This window comes from Fusarium oxysporum, chromosome III (assembly GCF_013085055.1).
Source record: "Fusarium oxysporum Fo47 chromosome III, complete sequence".
Classification (NCBI taxonomy): Eukaryota; Fungi; Ascomycota; class Sordariomycetes; order Hypocreales; family Nectriaceae; genus Fusarium; species Fusarium oxysporum.
The window spans coordinates 2,090,762-2,107,852 of NC_072842.1; the positions used below are offsets into that span (position 1 = coordinate 2,090,762).

The following is a 17,091-nucleotide window of genomic DNA, read 5'->3' on the forward strand; positions in this document are numbered from 1 at the left end:
GCTCACAACGACACTTGAGACTCAATCCACACAACGCATCGCAATATCGTGATTCACCACGGAGGAACGCTAACCAAAAATTATAAGAAGTAATTTGGGACCAATCATCCATCTCCGTATATGGGAAATCTTTTTTTCTTTGGAAGTATATCGATCTAGGATCTCGTTGGCTGTCAGGGTATACACGCGGTCGGCCCAAGAAGGGAGTAGCGCCATGGATGCAAGGTAGGAGGCAGCGGATGGACTATTTGTATCTGTATGCAGCATGTGCGATCGACCTGAGTCAATTCCCATATAGTTCTACAGAGTTGAGGCAGAAATATCTCAATAAAGAAGAAAAAGGGATGAGAAACCAAGGTCTGACGCTGAGAGGGAAATAACATAAGTGATCAGGACGGCTAAGTTATTGGGTGGAAATAATTTAAAGGCCATGCGACCGTCTCCCAGCAAACAGGGGCACTAGCTGCCTTAGGTAGTAGCTTCCATAGTAGGAAGACGGGAGAGGTCAGTTGGTGGATGATGGGATGGGAGGAGGGCAGGAGGCGAGAGGCAGACCCGACAGGGCAGGTTTATGCCACCTGCCGTTGGCGGTCACTGCCCTGAAGAACAGTGCAGGGTTCATCAACTTATTAGCGTCAATCGATCAAACCCACCCAATGAGAACCCTCCATAGTGCCGCGGGGCACCACCAAAAGCCCTGCATCGGCTGCTGCCCGCCGTGCCTGACACCCCACGTCTGGTTTGCTATTCGACCACGTGACTTGGCGTTTTAAGGTCTTTTGGGACGCGTTGTCTCAACGCGTTTCACGTCACATTTCCTGAGGACCTGTCAAAAAGGATTGTTGGAATTGGTGGCTCATTCATGTTTCGCTCTCGTTGACATTTCGTCTTGTTTCCTTTGTCTTTTTGGTACCGATCATGAAGAGCATGCGAGGGTTACTACACACAACCAGTGTCGAAACTACAAATGAACAAAAGACTACATTCGCTACCACTTCTGTTGCTGGACACAAAAGAAGTATATCAACCGCTGAAGAACACCACTTCAGGGCTTCTACCTCTCGGGCAACTGTTCAGTTTCAGCGAGCCGTCAGTCTCCCCTCTGCCCCTCCTAGAATTTCTGCGAGTCGCATTGTTCGTCTCGATGAGCGAGTCGGGCCCTCTGAGTATTCTCAGCGGAGGGCTATTGCTGCGACTCCTACATCGTCTTGTGATCCTGAACTCGAATTAAGCCATTCTACATATAGTCTTCCTCAACAGCTGGTTGATAATTTTGCTTCACTTGGCATAAAACAAATATACCCGTGGCAAAAATCTTGCCTCAAAGGCCCTGGGCTTCTGACAGGAGAAAAGAACCTTGTATATTGTGCACCAACTGGCGGTGGCAAATCTCTTGTGGCTGACGGTGAGATGAATAACGGTAGTGCATGAATCTTAGCTAACACTTGTAGTGCTCATGCTGAAAAGAATTCTGGAAGAAAAGGGAACAAAAGCCCTCCTTGTGTTACCATATGTTGCTTTGGTTCAAGAGAAAGTTCGTTGGCTTCGTAGTGTGGTACAAGGCTTACACTTCGCCTCTGAAACAACAATCGATGACGACAAACGCATCTGGCGTAGACGAGCTGATGAAAACACAGTCCGTGTCATTGGTTTCTTTGGGGGTGGAAAAGTTCGAGCAACTTGGGCTGATTTTGATATTGGCGTGTGCACGTTGGAGAAGGTCGGTTTTTAGTACCGCTATCCCACTCTGCTAAGCCAGTAAATTATTGACACTCCAAGGCAAACGCACTCGTGAATACGGCTATTGACGACTGTTCGATCTCCAGGCTCCGCGCGGTCGTGCTTGATGAGTTACACATGGTTGATGATGATCATCGAGGCTATTTGTTAGAACTCGTGGCGACCAAACTGCTCAGCCTGGAGCAGCGTGTACAAATCGTGGGCATGAGTGCCACTCTCCCGGTATGTTAGTCGGTCGACTTCGTAATGCATTTTGAGTCGTCTAATTTGGTAGTAGAACATGGATATGATGGCTCGATGGCTCGAAGGGCATTGTTACGAAACTCGGTATCGACCGGTTCCTATCGAGGAACATCTCGTGTATGACGGCAATATTTATCCTGCAGGTTCTACAAGCAGTCTCATCAAAACAGCTACACAGCTGAACAGTCGGTCTACACAGACACAGGCACAGATGAGACCCATCCGGCGAATCGAACCATCCACCCACAAGGAGCTTCGCGACCCAGTATTAAATGCAGTGGTCACACTTGCTCACGAGACCGCTTTTGCTGGTTTCGGTGCCCTCGTCTTTGCCGGGAGTCGTGGCATGTGCGAGTCTGACGCACGATGGATTAGTCGGGCTATGCCCCAGCCACATGAGCTCAAGGCTGACGTTGTTGACAGGAGGATGGACTTGCTGGGAGAGCTTCGCAGTCTTAACACTGGGGTTGATCCGGTATTGGAAGAGACGGTCCTTTATGGCGTTGCATTTCATCGTAAGTGAGACGTCCGTTTTGCAAAATCGAGCATGTGTTCCTAATTGATCTAGATGTAAGTCGCTCTGGCCGACTGAGGCTCACGAACATTTCTGACTATATAGGCTGGCTTGACGACTGAAGAGAGAGATCTCATAGCGGCAGCTTACGATTCTGGAACACTATTAGTGTGCGTCGCGACCTGCAGTCTGGCTGCTGGTATCAACCTGTAAGACTCACTGTTTCAAATGTTAAACACTTCATTTACTTTTTCAGGCCAGCAAGACGGGTGATTTTACACAACTGTCGAATGGGGCGCGAATTTGTTGGACCATCGATGCTCAGGCAAATGCGAGGGCGAGCTGGAAGACAGGGGAAAGCATCTATCGGTGAAACATATCTCTGCAGCCGCGAAAATGACCTCGAGCAAGTTGTAGAGCTCATGAATGCGGAGCTGCCACCTGTCGCCAGCTGTCTTAACACTGAGAATCGACGTATCCAACGGTGCGTCTGTCCTATAAAAGCATGAATGATCGCCAGCTAATAGATTTCAGTGCACTGCTAGAAGTCATATCCATACGCTTAGCTACGAGTCGTGAGTCCATTATGGACTACTTCTCAAAGTCTCTGTTGAGCCATACTCATAGCGCCAAGTTTGTCAATGATTGTATCACCTCAAGCTTGGAAGAGATAGAATCAATGGGTTTTGTGACCTCCGATTCCTTGTCCATGTTCACGGCGACACAACTAGGTAGGGCAATTGTGGCATCAGCTATCGATCCCGACGATGGTGTATTTGTCCATAACGAACTCGGTCGGGCACTCCAAGCATTTGTCATGGATGGCGAGATGCACGTCTTATACACGTTCACACCAGTCCAAGAATTTGGGGTTATGGTGAACTGGCAGGTCTTTCGGAATGAAATGGAAGGTCTGGACGAGAGTGGTTTACGGGTGCTGAGGCTTCTGGGCATCAAACCTACCACAATACTCAAGCTGTAGGTTGTGTTCACGGTCACGGGGTACTCACTGACAGCCAAATAGTGCTCAAGGTGCCACACTCCGTGAGACTACGCCAGAGGAGAGGCAGGTGGCTCGAGTACATCGACGCTTTTATCTCGCTCTCCAACTGCGGGATCTGTGTAACGAGATTCCTATACACATAGTGGCACGCAAATACGACGTGCCTCGTGGAATGGTTCAGAATCTTTCGCAGACTTGTCAAGGCTTCGCTGCAGGAATGATCAAGTTCTGTGAACAGATGAGCTGGGGGTATGTTCATGTCAACTTTTTCACCACATAGCTAACCGGTATCCAGAGTAATGGCCGCAGCTCTTGAACACTTTTCAGACAGGCTCGTGGCTGGTGCAAGAGCTGACCTATTAGCCTTGGCAAAGATTCCCTTCATCAAGAGCCGAACAGCGTGAGTGCATTGCTCTCAGCAGAAAGTAGTGTTGCTTAAATATCATAGGCGAGTATTTTGGGAGAACGGTTTTCGTACCGTGGCAACGATCGCGAATGCAGATCCTACAGAGCTACTTCCTATATTGATGCAGGTTGGTGTTCCGATCTGTTATTGAAAATGCCCACATGGGTAGTACTGATTTTTGTGCGCAGGCTCAACCAAACAAGATCCGTCTAAAAGGTAAAGACAATGAGAAATACGAAGAGAAACTTCTTGTCAAGGCCAAAGTCATATCGGATGCTGCAAGCAAGATTTGGAGTGAGTTGTCTTGACCTCTGTTTCACCTGATAAGCCTAATATGATTCCCGAAGAACTCCAAATGCAGGCAGAGATGGAGGAGGAGTAGCCTGTGTCCAGAAACTGTGTCGGTGGGCAATAACAGGGCTGGCTCACTGCAGAATCTTACCGCGGCTTACATTCTGGTGAGTACAGGCCTAGGGCGGCAAAAAAGTCGGACTTTGGATGTGAATGCAGGCGCGAGATAGATGGCTGCATGCAGCGTATCGGGTGGGCTAGGATTCCACGCCTGAGGGAGACATGTGCCTCGCGAGTCGGCGTGTGTACTGGCAAAACATTGATCACGAACACCAACTCTAAGGATGGCGAGTTGAATCGCCCTCTAGATTGAGATCGATTCATGATGCATTTGTCGTTCGCAGACGCGCGTCGATAATATGTGTGGGAGCGGAGGCATCGATCCCAGTAAGAGGTTAGGAATTCGACGAATTTACCCCTGTTTTAATTCAGCCAGCTTACCGCCGCCTCTCACAAAGAATTGAGAAAATGTTGCGTCAGATGAAATGAATGGGAAGATGTCCCTTGTTCGTGCAGAAGGCGTGACTGATCATTTTCCGGTGGCCTGTTTGTTGAGATATTCAGAAACTCGATGAAGACCTTACCTATCAACGATTGGTCATTTGGTGACCAAGCATTGTCTTACTCCAACCAAGCGCTTGTACCGCTGCACGTCGTCTGCGCCTTGCTTATTCTGCGCCAAAATACAGCCAAATGGTTGGGTGGCTGTGGCACTCAATTGGTAGCCATCTACCATCCACATGCTTGACATGTTGTTGGCTGTTTCTAGGCTGAGACCAGACGCCAAGATGGTGTGTGTGTGTGGTGAATGCCTACCTATGTCTATTTCTAGTACTATTTTCTACGGTGTTTCGGGAGATAGAACGTTTCTGAAAGCCTCATTTTACGCTTTTCACGCGCCCTCACGCGATCCCTTGACTAAAGAAATACTGGTCTGAATTGGATCAGTACTTGATAGCTTTGTTATGGCGGGTGATGCGGGAAATGCAGAACTTGCAGGCTCAACCGTCACAGTGCACACCTTGGCCGATGCTATGGGCGTTCCTCAGCCCCAGGTTATCGTGATAGACAGAGACTACCAGGAAGAGAAAGAAGATCTCCCTAGCACAACAGAAGACCTCTGGGTCAGTTCAGCAGATGGCCGATATTGTTCTGCCCCTGTACCAATACGAGTTGGTCCTCTGAACAACATGCAAACTTTCTACGTATGTGAAGATACCGATCTATTGAGATGGAGGCCAGTTGAACTAACAGGGTTTCAGGTTCACAGAGATATACTTGTCCAGGCAGAGTGGTTTCGAAAAGCCCTATGTGGAAACTTCAGAGAAGCAAGTGAGCAATTCATTGATCTGCCAGAGGAGGATCCGGCTATTTTTCATTTCCTCGTTGCATTTCTATACGAGGGTTGCTTTGAACCTATCAGGCCAGCAGCGAGCGTTTTAGGTGAATCAACCAGCTTACAGCCTGATCGTGACCCACGAGTACTGATGTGTCAATAGAACCAGAAGTCGACAAGGGAAAGGGTATTGAAGTTGACCCAGAGCCAGCAGAGGCTTCGGACTCAAGCTCGTCAAGTAGCAGTAGCAGTTCTGGGAGCTCGGGTACCTCATGGAGACGCCGGCGTCGGGCTCGACAAACGAGACTTGGTGAGGCGGAAGAAACCCAGGAGAAGCATCCGGGACATCATCGACCGGGTTGCTCGTGTCCTCGATGCCTCGCTCGGCGTGATTTTTCGAGATGCTGGCAATGCGGGGCTCAGCGATCTCGCGAAGGCAATCCTCTTGTGCCTGTGCCTTATGGTCGAGGGGCTCCCAGAAGAGGGATCCATCCTCCAGGTGTTTTCCCTCCTCCTGTCAGCATTCCGATGCCTCCTCAGCAGAGCCAACCGGAGCGTATTACAGGAGAGGATCTTCGGACGTGGTTCCTGGCGTATGAGCTCAACCTCGACGTTTATATTTGCGCGACACGTTATCTTATGGACGACTTTCGAAAGGCAGTAATGCGGTCGTGTGTTGATATGCTCGAGACAGCAGGCTGGGATGCTGCACAACCAAAGATGATGCATCTTTGCAGGAAACTTTATCACAACGTGCCAGAGGTTGATGACTTGCTCAAGATGGTCATGGCACGCGTTGGGTTCCTTCAGCCGCTTCTCTGGAAGCGCGCGCCTGTAGAGACAAGTGAGTTCTTGGTGAGTAACCCAGAGCTCGCTGCTACCATTCTACGAGAGACGGTCATGAGGCATTCACAGCCGATGGCGGATTTGCCATCGATGGAGCATGTTCATACTACGGCTTATGAAGACGAGTGGCAGAACTTGGGTCGTGCACCTGCACGAACACGAGCCTATCACTAGTCAATGGTTATAATACTCGATGCGGTTTGTGGTCGTTGTTCTTTGCTATTTTGTCTACAGACTGGAGGCCGGTTCGGTACACTATGAATATAGCCACTGGAAGTTTTATTTTTTACTTAAATATAGTAGGTACCAGCTTTCATATCCATCTCATCTTTACTATCTTATGTGCGAGTAAAGTTATTCTTCTTGGTGAATTTAACTTCTGCAGGTATGCCAGTTTTGCAAGACACCCAAATCTAGTCAATAACATCGTCTCTCAGGCTAAACAGCTGCTGCAGAACCTCGTCCGATTTCGCTCTTAATGCCGAGTGGTACATGACATTCGTCTCAAAAGTCTTTGTACCCTTGACAAGCTTGGCTGTGTCTCTGGCAAAGTTATAGTCGACGTACATATCCTCAACGAACGAAGCAGCATATACAGGAACCTTATTCTTACGAAGCTTCTCCTGATCGTAAAGAGCAGGCCAGTTATCACGACTGGCCAATAACTCAGCCTCCTGGCGAAGTATCTGGAGCTCTGGGTAAGTTTCGAAGTGAAATGGGAATATCATTTCTCCAGAGAAGTAGAGACATCCGCTGGTAGATTCCGTTGAGTAGTTGTCATTCAGCCAGGAGAATGGCTTGAGTTCTCTGCCAATGCGATTCGCTGACCAGGCGGAGGCTAAACCAGGGCCGTCACAATATATGGCCTCGTGAAGGATGGCGTATATGATGTTGGTATCAAATGGGTTCCAGCCTTCAAGCGGCACTAGGGATGCTCTGTTGAAAAATCCGAACTGATCGAGGGATGTTTTTAATGTCAGGATCGTAGAGTGAACCTGGTCGAAGCCACCATGGCTTCCAAAGGAAATGCCTATAGTCAAGAGACGAGGAACGGTGAGGACACCGCCAGATGGCAACGGAATACTGCCACCTTTACTCTCTATGAATTTAGCCACTTGACGGACGTTTTCGACGTCCTCTGGGAATTTTTCATAGTACTGCTCGTTGCGTTCTATGACCCGTTGGAATGTTGCTTCATATACTTGGTCAGGCTTCTTACCCACAGGGGCTAGACCGCCAGTGAGAAAGACTTCCCGAAGACCTTCTGGATGCATGGATAAATAGGATAGTGCGATGAAACCTCCGTACGACTGGCCAAAGATGGACCATGGTTGTTTGGTAGCGGGCCACGAGGCGGTAAGATACTTCCTTACAGCTTCGCAGTCCCGGACTGTGTTGTCCTGGCGCATGAGGCCGAGGTACCGAGTGCGCCCTTCAACGTCTTCAGATACAAGGCTTAGCATATCAGCACCAACTGGTGTACTTAGGCCAACGCCGCGATGGTCAAGTAAGAGAAGCTGGTATCCCTTTGCAAGAGCGTGGCGGGTGAGGGGATGATCCTGCGGTTCACGGTTGCCAAAGCCCGGTCCTCCCTCAAGATAGACCATATATGGTTTTGGGGGCTCGCCAAATTCGTCTTTTGGACTGTTCTCCGACTCTTCATCATCGGGTGGGAATATGGGAACATCGTGTTTCTTGACAGCACGTGCAAATAGTGTGATGGAAGGGCCCTGGATGTCCGTGTAGTCCAGAGGTACTTTGAAGAAGAGCTCCGTGACACATAATTGTCCAGGCAGCACGTGAGATTTTCTGCTGACCAGGTCGGCTTGGGGGATGGACAAGTTATCGGGAGTAGACATGGTGACTCGTGTTACAATAGCAGGGGGTGATAGTGATGGTGTTTTAGTGATGGCGGGGTTGGTGGGTAAGATGTTTGAATACCAAATCACCTACCTACCTACCACCTCTTACCTACTTTAGTAGATGAATTGATAGGCAGTCTTAAGGCATCACTTAGACTCTTTCTACAGATGGCAATGGCTTATACTAATCCAACCTTACTACTCTATTATATAAATAAGTTCAATTTTAGTTTACTGGGTCAACGTGTTTTCGAGGTGTATATCAGTCTAAATACATGCTTCACTTTGTGGACTTTTCCTGTGGGGTAATTATGCTCAAATCCAAAACATGCTACCCCAAGGTATTATAATTATTATCTAATAAGATTATCAGACTAACAAAGACGAGGTCACCCAGACAAACTGTTTCATCTGTAAAGTGGTCTCCATTCTCGTCACCTTACTTGGTACTACCTATTACAGCGCGCGATACATCCATAGGGTAGCTTTGGCTTCTATATTAGCATTGCCTCGGCCTGTGCTTCACCTTCATAATCCGCTCTGGAGGGGCCGAGACTTCGTGCTAGGTACCTAGACAAGGAAGCACATACTGCCAGCACATGGTGCGTCAGACCACATAACATACCTAGGTAGGTAGAAGCAGAGCTTGAGAACGTCGAACGTGGAGCAAATAGAGCCGCATCGTCATGTCCCGGCCCTCTTGCGAATCACGAACTTTCCGCTCCGAAGTGGCTCGGCTCTAGATTACTGAAATCGTCCCGTCCTCCAGAAGCAACAACACCATCACCCGCTGGAAGGACCCTAAATTTTAGCTGCCTGCCTACCGTACCCGCTGTTGCATACAAACAGGCCAATCAGTGTCATTATCTCTCCACTTTGCTACCGCCTTGCTCTGGCAACAGCACTCCTGTCGGGATCTAGCAAATCTCTTCCTCTTTCTTCCCCATCTAATAAATATTTCATCTCTTCTTCTTATTTTCAACTTTCCTCTTCTTCTTCTTCTTCTTCTCTTTCTCTATCGCATTCACTCACAGCCAAGGGCATGGCATATCTTCATCTTGCGCACACGTTGGCAGATGCTTTCAACGCCCTTGCTGATGAAGTCCAGACCTTGACAGATCGAAAGACCGTCTTGGAGCACAAGCTTCGCTTTGCTCATGAACAGGTAAGAATAAATGTTTTTTGCCCCCATGCAGTAGTTCCAAGCCTAGAACCCGGCTTTTTCCACTACCTGTCTACATATCCTGGTTGCGCAACCTCCTGGGATTGTTTCGGCGATACCGGAGCTGTCGGCTTCTTCCCCCAACCAAGTCAGCATGATGAATATCATTAGCTCTAGATCAAGAGCATCAGGATGAATGACCCTGTTGCCAAGATTGATAACCTATTTTTCTGATATCTGACCTATCAACATCTTTTCCTCCATCGTCTGCAATGGACTCGTCGCTGACTCGAAACCAAAAACAGTTCCAGTATCTGGCTGACAAATATGCTCCAGCCGCGCCAGAAATAGCTGATACCCTGGCTAAGCTCCAGATACCTCCGTATACACCTGTTGATAATTCATTGCCTGTCCCTCTTCCACGCGCGTACAGCTCCGGTTCCCAACACCAGCTTGCCCTCGTCATCCGTGACGGACGCCGAGTAGCTAATCAGCTTGCCTCGCTGGGCGAAGCGAGTAAAACCACTGGCACTGGCTCCAGCAGAGAGACCGAGTCGCAACCTTCCCACGTAGCCACTTCCATGTCGACAGCGCTAGAACAAGACTTCACGGTCCAAGGAAAGAAGGGCCATCTTCAATGCCCGTTCTCCAAGCCTGCCACGGCTAGCGGCTCTGGGGTCCGCGACGAAGATGCACAGGACACAACTCCGCATCATTCGACGGACCCTATCTGCGCAGCCATGTACGAAGAATCTACTTCTCAGCAAGCCCGCACAAACACAAACGGCTCATCAGCCGTCAAGTGTCCCATTCGTTACATGGACAAACACTCTGCTGAGGAGATCGCCCACTATGTTGAGACACACAAACATGAACTCCCCCGAAGCCATGAAGTTTGCCTCCGCCGGTACCAACGTGACGAAGATCAAATCAAGAAGATAGATTCCAAATATGGCGATATAGTGAGCATGATTGAAGGGCTGGGTCAGCTTCACCAACCCATGCTACCCGAGGCTGAACAGGATCCGAATCGACCAAATGATGTGGCCCAGCCATCTAATGAAAGAGTTGAGAACTGGGCACAGGCTGTTAGTGTAAACTCGGACCCGGATAACACACAGGTGCCGACTCGGGAGGATGGAGACCGGCAGAGTCATTTCGATCGGCCCCTCAAGGAAGTACGTGTTGGAGAATCGCCCAGTCGGCCTTGGGGAATTTCTATTCCAGTCTACGACCTCTCGGGCCAAGGCGACGACCAACCTCTCTCACCACCACCAGCGCCTGTCTGCATGCCGATTTCAGCTCAAGCTGCAGCCAGTGCCCAAGAATCAATAAAGAAGACGCCAGGCAAATGTCCATTTGATCATACAAAATTGGCTGCCATGGGGATGCCCTCACCATTCAAACATGACACCCCCCCTCAGGTACCAGAACACACGGTTTCATCTTCACCTCACAAGGAGGGCGGGCCCCCTCCACCCCCTCCACATCAACATCAACATCAACATCAACATCAATACCAATACCAACATCAACATACGGCACCTCCTCAACCTGCCTTCATCAACCCTGATATGACCAAAGGGACAAACAACGGACCTCAAATGATCTTCACTGGGCCTGTTTTCATTGGGTATCCAATGGACCAGGCTATACAATTTATGAACCAATATACAGGGAACCAGTAATTCTCATAATGGTGGTGTTTTCACTTTTCAGTTTTCGCATTGGGACGAGAATGCATAAGCGACGGCGTTGGCGAATTTGATTTTATGGGATGCAAGCGATGCTATTACGGAAGTCTTTGTAAATTTTATTTCAACACATACTGATCGAGCGGACGTAGCAGCCGCAGGTTGCAATTGATTGCATGCTTTGATTGTAGCGTAGCGATATCCAACGTTGGCTCTGGTGGTTTTGAAAAAGCAGTTGATTCAAACGCATGATCGCCCTCTATTATCCCAATGACTCCCGAATACTGACGGCCAGGAATCCTCCATTATTAAGATGTCCAAAACGCCTTCTAGTCCATTTAAAAATGTATAATCAATATAACCGAGCCGTGTCCCAATATCCGCACCTTAGTATCGAATGATCTTGTCATTACTATTCCCAACTTGAGTCGAGCTTCCCGTTAGAATGTGACTTCATACCCTTGGTTCCCCCTCTTATTGGTGTCTCCCTCATCCTCTTCATCATCATCGTGATATCTGCCCTCTGTACCATCTCTTCCCCACAGTGAAATATCATCGTCCGACATTAGCACGGCTGCATCTTCAGGATCCATGAGCATCGAGTTTTCAGAGTCTACATAGCCAGCCTCGCCCTCCTCAGCTGATAGACCTGTAGGTTCAAGGCCTTCTTGACGCGCGAGCTCTTCGGCGCGAGCCATAGTACGACGGTAAATGATAAGGCCAACAATAAGACCGACGGCAGCACCCAAAATCATGCTTAAATAATTGATGGCTTTGCTACCGGCGGACATCTTATCGCCCTTCTCAGCTAGCAGAGCAAGACGACTGCCGATGAAAACGTGGACGAGCAGTTTGGGGCTGAAATCATATTGGCATCAGCGATCAGGACCGGGCAAATACCATTCATTAGTGAACATACCTTGACAATGCTGTGGAAATGGTAAACGCCAGAGGTGTAATGCTAGGAATAGTGGCGAGGAAACCATTGCTCAAACTGAATGGAAGTGGACAGAATCGGATAGCCGTAAGATACCAAATTCCCTCCTGGCGCAACACTTGACCCAGAGCGACAAAGCGATGATCCCGACCAACCATGCGATCAACATAGCCGCTTAAAACAGTCCTGCTCGCGAGGAACGCACAAAGGGCGCCAGCCGTACATCCGGATGCAACAATGGGCCAGCCTAAGGGAAACCCATACACGAAACCCGCGATTGTGCTCGCGGTCGAGTATCCAACAATAGGAGGGAACGAAGTGATGAAGACCAGCAGAAAGGCCAGAGTCCAACCTCCTGGAAGAGCGCGCCACTGCTCGGCCTTTGGCTCAAGCCATTTGAAGAAGACATGCGAGTAGATAATAGCCAAAATGCCAAGCACACCCGCTGCGACAACGCCTACAAGGGCAAGAACCCGCTGAAGAGGTGACAGGCGCAGATACACCTTCAGAACCTGCTCACCAAGCAGATTGACCGAGCCCCAGATGCGGCGCACGAAGCTCGTCTTACCACCGCCAGCATAGCTACTACTCGCGCGACGACGATTCATGAGCGGGTTCGATAAACGGCGGCTCGAGGACGTGGCAGACCAGGGAGGACGGCTTGGCGAGGGAGATGAGCCGCGGTCTGGAGACAGGGCGAGAGCCTGGGCGGTTGAGTTGTAATCCGCAGGCATCTTTAATGAAAAGATCTGGAGTTTCGATTGACTGAGTTGGAGTTGGAGTTGAATTTTGACGGGGGCTATGTGGCCATGTCTGTGTATTGGGTTTGGATATAGGTGAGATTCGGAACGCGCGGATGGAAATGAGGTTATAGTGAGAGATTGAGGACCTTGAGGTTAGGATCAGGATGGCTTTCCGGTGGTATAGAAGATCAGGGCCCCGAATTCACCAGTCAATAATCGTATTGTCGCATTCGATATCGCTCGAAGAAGATCTAATGGCGATGTTGTTGAGCTGGAATTGTCGTCGTCGTTTCATTGGGGCTGCACCAAAGTTACATGACGTTGCTAGTCTAAGCGAATCTGGAGCGGAACGGCCCTGCTGAGTATGGCGCTAATCCTGTTCCGTCAAGTACATGGGCTTGTACATATCAAAGGATATCAAAGTCAATCTAAGGTAGGTACCTAGTAAATAAATCGACAGGTATCACATGCAACTTTCAAGACATTGGCTTATAGAACGGAGTCTGATTTTACTGCTTTCTTCTATTTACGTCTCGCGTTGTCATCGACGGCCGCTTGGCCCCTTGGGCGGATCACGCACCAGGAGTCTGACTTTGCCGTCGCCAATCTCGACGCCTTGGCTTAGAATGTCCACCTCTTCTTTACCATCTGATTCGCCCTCCTTAGCGAGAGACTTGTCCCAGCTACGAGCATCGATTCCCAGGATACCCCCCATATTATTGCGGTCTCCAGGAACAGAGAACTCCCGGTACGCATACCTCCACTCGTTGAGAAAGTTCCGGATCGCCCTGCCAACCTTATCCTTTCCGTTCTTACTGTGGTGTCCAGAGCCGGTGATGGCGTAAATGGGTTGCGACTCCCTACCGTTTTCCATCAAAACCTTTTCGAGGTACTCGACAGCTTCTTCAGGGTGAAGGCCGTGAAGATCAACATACAATTCCAAACCATTGGAGTTGCCCCTGTTACGTTCCTCGTACAGTTCTTTTGCAGCCTCGCGATGAGCTTTGCGCATAAGATCGTTCTCGCTTTGTCCTCGCAGGCTGAGAGCTTTAGCCGCCCTAGCGTCATTGCGATTCCAGGCTTGCGCAGCGCTGTGACAGCCAGTCAGTACACGGGAAACCCCCAATTCTTACTGCGAGAAAACACACCTTTGAAGAAACTTATTACGAAGGCCGCCGTGCTTAATAGCCTCTTGTCGAGCCTTCAAATATGCCTTGTTAGCACGCTCACCGGTCTCCAGCCACGGGATATGTTTAGGACTGGGGATGGCCTGAGCTGCAGCGCTGTTTTCCCCATTTCGTGCAACTGTCGAGCTTCCATTGCGCCCCAGCCCTCTCTTGAGATCGGGACGGACAGGGGTGGATGAGGGAGACATCTTGACGATATCAGCCAGAGAATTAGGCGCGTTGTTCTCTTTGTGCGAATGTCCATGGCCACCTCGCTTGCCGTGATGCTTCTTGCCTTGCTTGATAGATGCAGAACCCAGTGAAGGGAAGGCATCGTTGTCATCTAGAGCAGGGGCGGAGATATCTGGTTCTCTGGTTTGATGTCGACTGCTAGGGCGAGATCGAGCACGGGGACTGGAAGTTCCCTGGAAATGTTTCAAGCCTGGTGGTGGCGTGATGCCCACAGCAGGGATACTGTTGCTACCAGCGAAACCACTTAGATGATCGGGGGTTCCAGGTCTTAGAGAAGGGAAAGAGTTAAGATCCGCCAACTGTAAACCGCCGTGCTTTGATGGTGGCGTACTGGCCCCATCGAGGGCGAGCTTATTCATAAGTTTGGTAGGATCATGCGAGAAAATACATGTCTCTCCTGCCAAGCAATTCCCCATGACCCAATATCTGCAAGAGAAATGTTAGCTTACAACACGGAGGGACTCGCACGAAAACATACTTGCAAAGGTGGTTGCTGAGATCATGGCTGAATCGGCAATCGGCACGCAAGCACGAACCAGTTGACATATAGAACTTGCAAATAACGCCCGACTTCGATTGACCTAAAGGAGTAGTAGGGCGATCCACGGATTTCCCAATCAAGACGTTTTTGGGTTCTTCCAATGAAACACCACCGGGCTGATTGTCCCCTGCTTGGCTTTCCATAAAGGAGACAATAGTTGCGCTGAGATCATAACCATTCTGCGCGAGAGCAGCTTCGATCTCATCGTCCGATTTTGTCTGCCCGAGGATGGAACGCAACATATCATATGGCGACATATCAGCTGACTGTGCTGACATGGACGAGAACTCGGGGGCTGCTGCGTTGAGAGCACTCGGAGTACCGACAGATGAAGTCACGCTAGCGGCATCATCACTGACGAGCCACTCAACATTTTCCGTCTGGTATTCGCCTAGAATCTCTGTGGCCGGGGTCGGGTCGCTAGCAAATTCGTATGCATTCAAATTTGGACTATGAGGAATGACGGGTGTCGCAAGAGCCAGACGTGGCGATGCTCGAGGCGAAGAAAAGGGAGAAACCGTGGAGGAGATTGTCCTGCCAAAGGTGGAGGGAACAAAGCCCGGAGGAGCAAGGGGGCTCACGGCCAGTCTTGGAGAGCCCGACATGGGAGTTGGCGAACCGCGCCAGGAGGCGGGTGAAGGGCGTCGTAAGATCGTCTGTCTTATGGGAGGAGGTGACGCTGATGTGCCGCCGCCGTCACGAAACCGCCAGAGAGCATCTAGTATTGCGTTGTCGAGGGAAGTGCCGGTGAGGCTCGTTTCTTTGCGGAAGAGCTCCTCGAGTCTATCTGTCTTATCCTCGTCTTCCAGTGTTGCATCCTGCAAAATTGGCAAGCACATCTCGAAGTGCTCGTCGGAAACCATGATGTCGACTTGTTTTTATTCAACGCGGTTCGAACGGAAAGGAGTCGAAGCTATGGACAGTTTGCTCAGAGCAAGTCGAGGCTCACAATAGCGGAACAGGGGTCTCTAAGCTGATGTGGAGCTGATGCGAAGCGCAGCGGTATCTGGAACCGTGTTTCGAACTTGTACAGTAGTGTTCTGCGAGAAGAACAAGAAGATGGAGAGGCTACATAGTCTTCGATTAGCTTTGCTGCGTGTAGATAATATAAGAGGTAAGGCGGAGAAGCTGAAGAACGGGCAGATAGTGGAGAGTTGGACATAGAGTCCAGCTCTAGGCCAGATGGCGACGGGGGTTAGCAAATGGAACTCACAGATTAAAAGATATGGCAAGAAAAGCAGAAGGAGGAGAATAGGAATCAAGAATAAGAACGCAGAGGAGACGAAATAAAAGGGAAAGTGAAATTCACAGTGAAGGCGAAAACAAAGAGAAGCGCAAGCGCATTCAAGCAAAAGATTAATTAGGTACAACGGTGAAAAGGAGGAGGAGAGGATGGGAGATGATGCAGTGTTAGGGACAGCTTTAGACTAGTCCAATCACTAAGGTAATAGAAAGGTGGAGGGCGGACGGGAAGCCGAGTGGGGAGTACACGGCCCCCGGGAAGCCTTCAGGGAGACGAGATGCTAAGCTGTAGAGGGTTCGTGAATCAACTACAGTGGCTAAGCTAGGGGTGGCAGGTTGAGGAAAGCTACCATGGTGGTATGGATGGAGTGGAGGTGCACCCCATCTCCATCACAAGTGTTATTTGTTGATTAATAAGTTAGGGGGAAAGTGATTCAGATCGTGTTTCGGAATTGCAAGGCGTCGGCTCTGTTAGCAGAGATATCCAGTATAGGCGTGTATGTGTGTACATTGGCTGATTGGTACCTAAAGTAAATAACTGGCAGCCCGGACAGAATGAGGCAAACGTGAGAAGTTAGATTCGTTATTGCTCTCTGATTACTTGCATAAGGCTAAATGTAAGGAAATATATATGGCACTATCGAGCAAGAGACAGGGCTATTAAAGGTTGGATATAGGCTGAAGACAAGTTTGGCACTTTCAATATAATACAATCACCATTGTCCTGTTGTTTAAACTTTCAGTCGCCTTACTTCTAGCTGGGCACTCATTCAGCCAAGTTAGCCCAGTCCTGCATTCCATCACGTATTCGACGATGGCTGTCTGCTCTCACGTTTACCGCATGTGATCAAAGCCATCTTAGTTGCTATTTTAGTTCATGGGGCATTTTTCTTCTTTTCCTTTTTTTCTTTCTTTTCTTTCTTGGCCATGACAGACACGATAAAGTCGGCTCCTAGTACGAGACGAGGTATACAACTATAGTAGAACACAAATTTCAGGGACAGAGAACCTCTCCTTTCCTCCGTTTTGGCAAGGTCATGTCACTACCTAGAT

General features: G+C 49.3%; 6 protein-coding genes across 6 annotated transcripts; 3 read left to right on the forward strand and 3 right to left on the reverse strand.

Moving 5' to 3' along the window:
* Nucleotides 1-918: 918 nt before the first annotated feature.
* On the forward strand, nucleotides 919-4,288 carry FOBCDRAFT_198558 (P-loop containing nucleoside triphosphate hydrolase protein; the record flags this gene model as incomplete). Its single annotated transcript, XM_059608923.1, has 13 exons — nucleotides 919-1,405; nucleotides 1,452-1,720; nucleotides 1,780-1,962; nucleotides 2,018-2,498; nucleotides 2,552-2,553; nucleotides 2,603-2,706; nucleotides 2,754-2,981; nucleotides 3,032-3,475; nucleotides 3,522-3,749; nucleotides 3,796-3,900; nucleotides 3,949-4,033; nucleotides 4,095-4,200; nucleotides 4,254-4,288. 13 exons carry the CDS (start codon nucleotides 919-921, stop codon nucleotides 4,286-4,288), a joined length of 2,757 nt encoding a protein of 918 aa, XP_059466943.1.
* Nucleotides 4,289-4,867: 579 nt separating this feature from the next.
* FOBCDRAFT_217781 (uncharacterized protein) lies at nucleotides 4,868-6,710 on the forward strand. The gene is made up of 3 exons (XM_031176198.3): nucleotides 4,868-5,462; nucleotides 5,520-5,700; nucleotides 5,757-6,710. Exons 1-3 carry the CDS (start codon nucleotides 5,223-5,225, stop codon nucleotides 6,611-6,613), a joined length of 1,278 nt encoding a protein of 425 aa, XP_031047331.2. The 5' UTR covers nucleotides 4,868-5,222; the 3' UTR covers nucleotides 6,614-6,710.
* Nucleotides 6,711-6,852: 142 nt separating this feature from the next.
* FOBCDRAFT_290018 (Alpha/Beta hydrolase protein) lies at nucleotides 6,853-8,298 on the reverse strand (the record flags this gene model as incomplete). The annotated part of the gene is made up of 1 exon (XM_031176199.2): nucleotides 6,853-8,298. The coding sequence occupies one exon, from the start codon at nucleotides 8,296-8,298 to the stop codon at nucleotides 6,853-6,855; it is 1,446 nt and encodes a 481-aa protein (XP_031047332.2).
* Nucleotides 8,299-9,253: 955 nt separating this feature from the next.
* FOBCDRAFT_21922 (uncharacterized protein) lies at nucleotides 9,254-11,374 on the forward strand. The gene is made up of 2 exons (XM_031176200.3): nucleotides 9,254-9,466; nucleotides 9,769-11,374. Exons 1-2 carry the CDS (start codon nucleotides 9,344-9,346, stop codon nucleotides 11,149-11,151), a joined length of 1,506 nt encoding a protein of 501 aa, XP_031047333.2. The 5' UTR covers nucleotides 9,254-9,343; the 3' UTR covers nucleotides 11,152-11,374.
* On the reverse strand, nucleotides 11,375-12,933 carry FOBCDRAFT_21930 (uncharacterized protein). The gene is made up of 2 exons (XM_031176201.3): nucleotides 12,077-12,933; nucleotides 11,375-12,015 (listed from the first exon to the last, which is right to left on the reverse strand). Exons 1-2 carry the CDS (start codon nucleotides 12,826-12,828, stop codon nucleotides 11,598-11,600), a joined length of 1,170 nt encoding a protein of 389 aa, XP_031047334.2. The 5' UTR covers nucleotides 12,829-12,933; the 3' UTR covers nucleotides 11,375-11,597.
* Nucleotides 12,934-13,378: 445 nt separating this feature from the next.
* FOBCDRAFT_270952 (uncharacterized protein) lies at nucleotides 13,379-15,659 on the reverse strand (the record flags this gene model as incomplete). Its single annotated transcript, XM_031176204.2, has 3 exons — nucleotides 13,379-13,928; nucleotides 13,986-14,681; nucleotides 14,734-15,659. 3 exons carry the CDS (start codon nucleotides 15,657-15,659, stop codon nucleotides 13,379-13,381), a joined length of 2,172 nt encoding a protein of 723 aa, XP_031047337.2.
* Nucleotides 15,660-17,091: the final 1,432 nt, after the last annotated feature.

Coding starts and splice junctions, on each gene's coding strand:
- FOBCDRAFT_217781 (XM_031176198.3), top strand. CDS start 5,223: ATGGCGGGTGATGCGGGAAATGCAGAACTTGCAGGCTCAACCGTCACA. Junction 5,463..5,519: donor ACAACATGCAAACTTTCTAC/GTATGTGAAGAT, acceptor ACAGGGTTTCAG/GTTCACAGAGATATACTTGT. Junction 5,701..5,756: donor GCCAGCAGCGAGCGTTTTAG/GTGAATCAACCA, acceptor ATGTGTCAATAG/AACCAGAAGTCGACAAGGGA.
- FOBCDRAFT_21922 (XM_031176200.3), top strand. CDS start 9,344: ATGGCATATCTTCATCTTGCGCACACGTTGGCAGATGCTTTCAACGCC. Junction 9,467..9,768: donor TTCGCTTTGCTCATGAACAG/GTAAGAATAAAT, acceptor AACCAAAAACAG/TTCCAGTATCTGGCTGACAA.
- FOBCDRAFT_21930 (XM_031176201.3), bottom strand. CDS start 12,828: ATGCCTGCGGATTACAACTCAACCGCCCAGGCTCTCGCCCTGTCTCCA. Junction 12,016..12,076: donor ATTTCCACAGCATTGTCAAG/GTATGTTCACTA, acceptor ATATGATTTCAG/CCCCAAACTGCTCGTCCACG.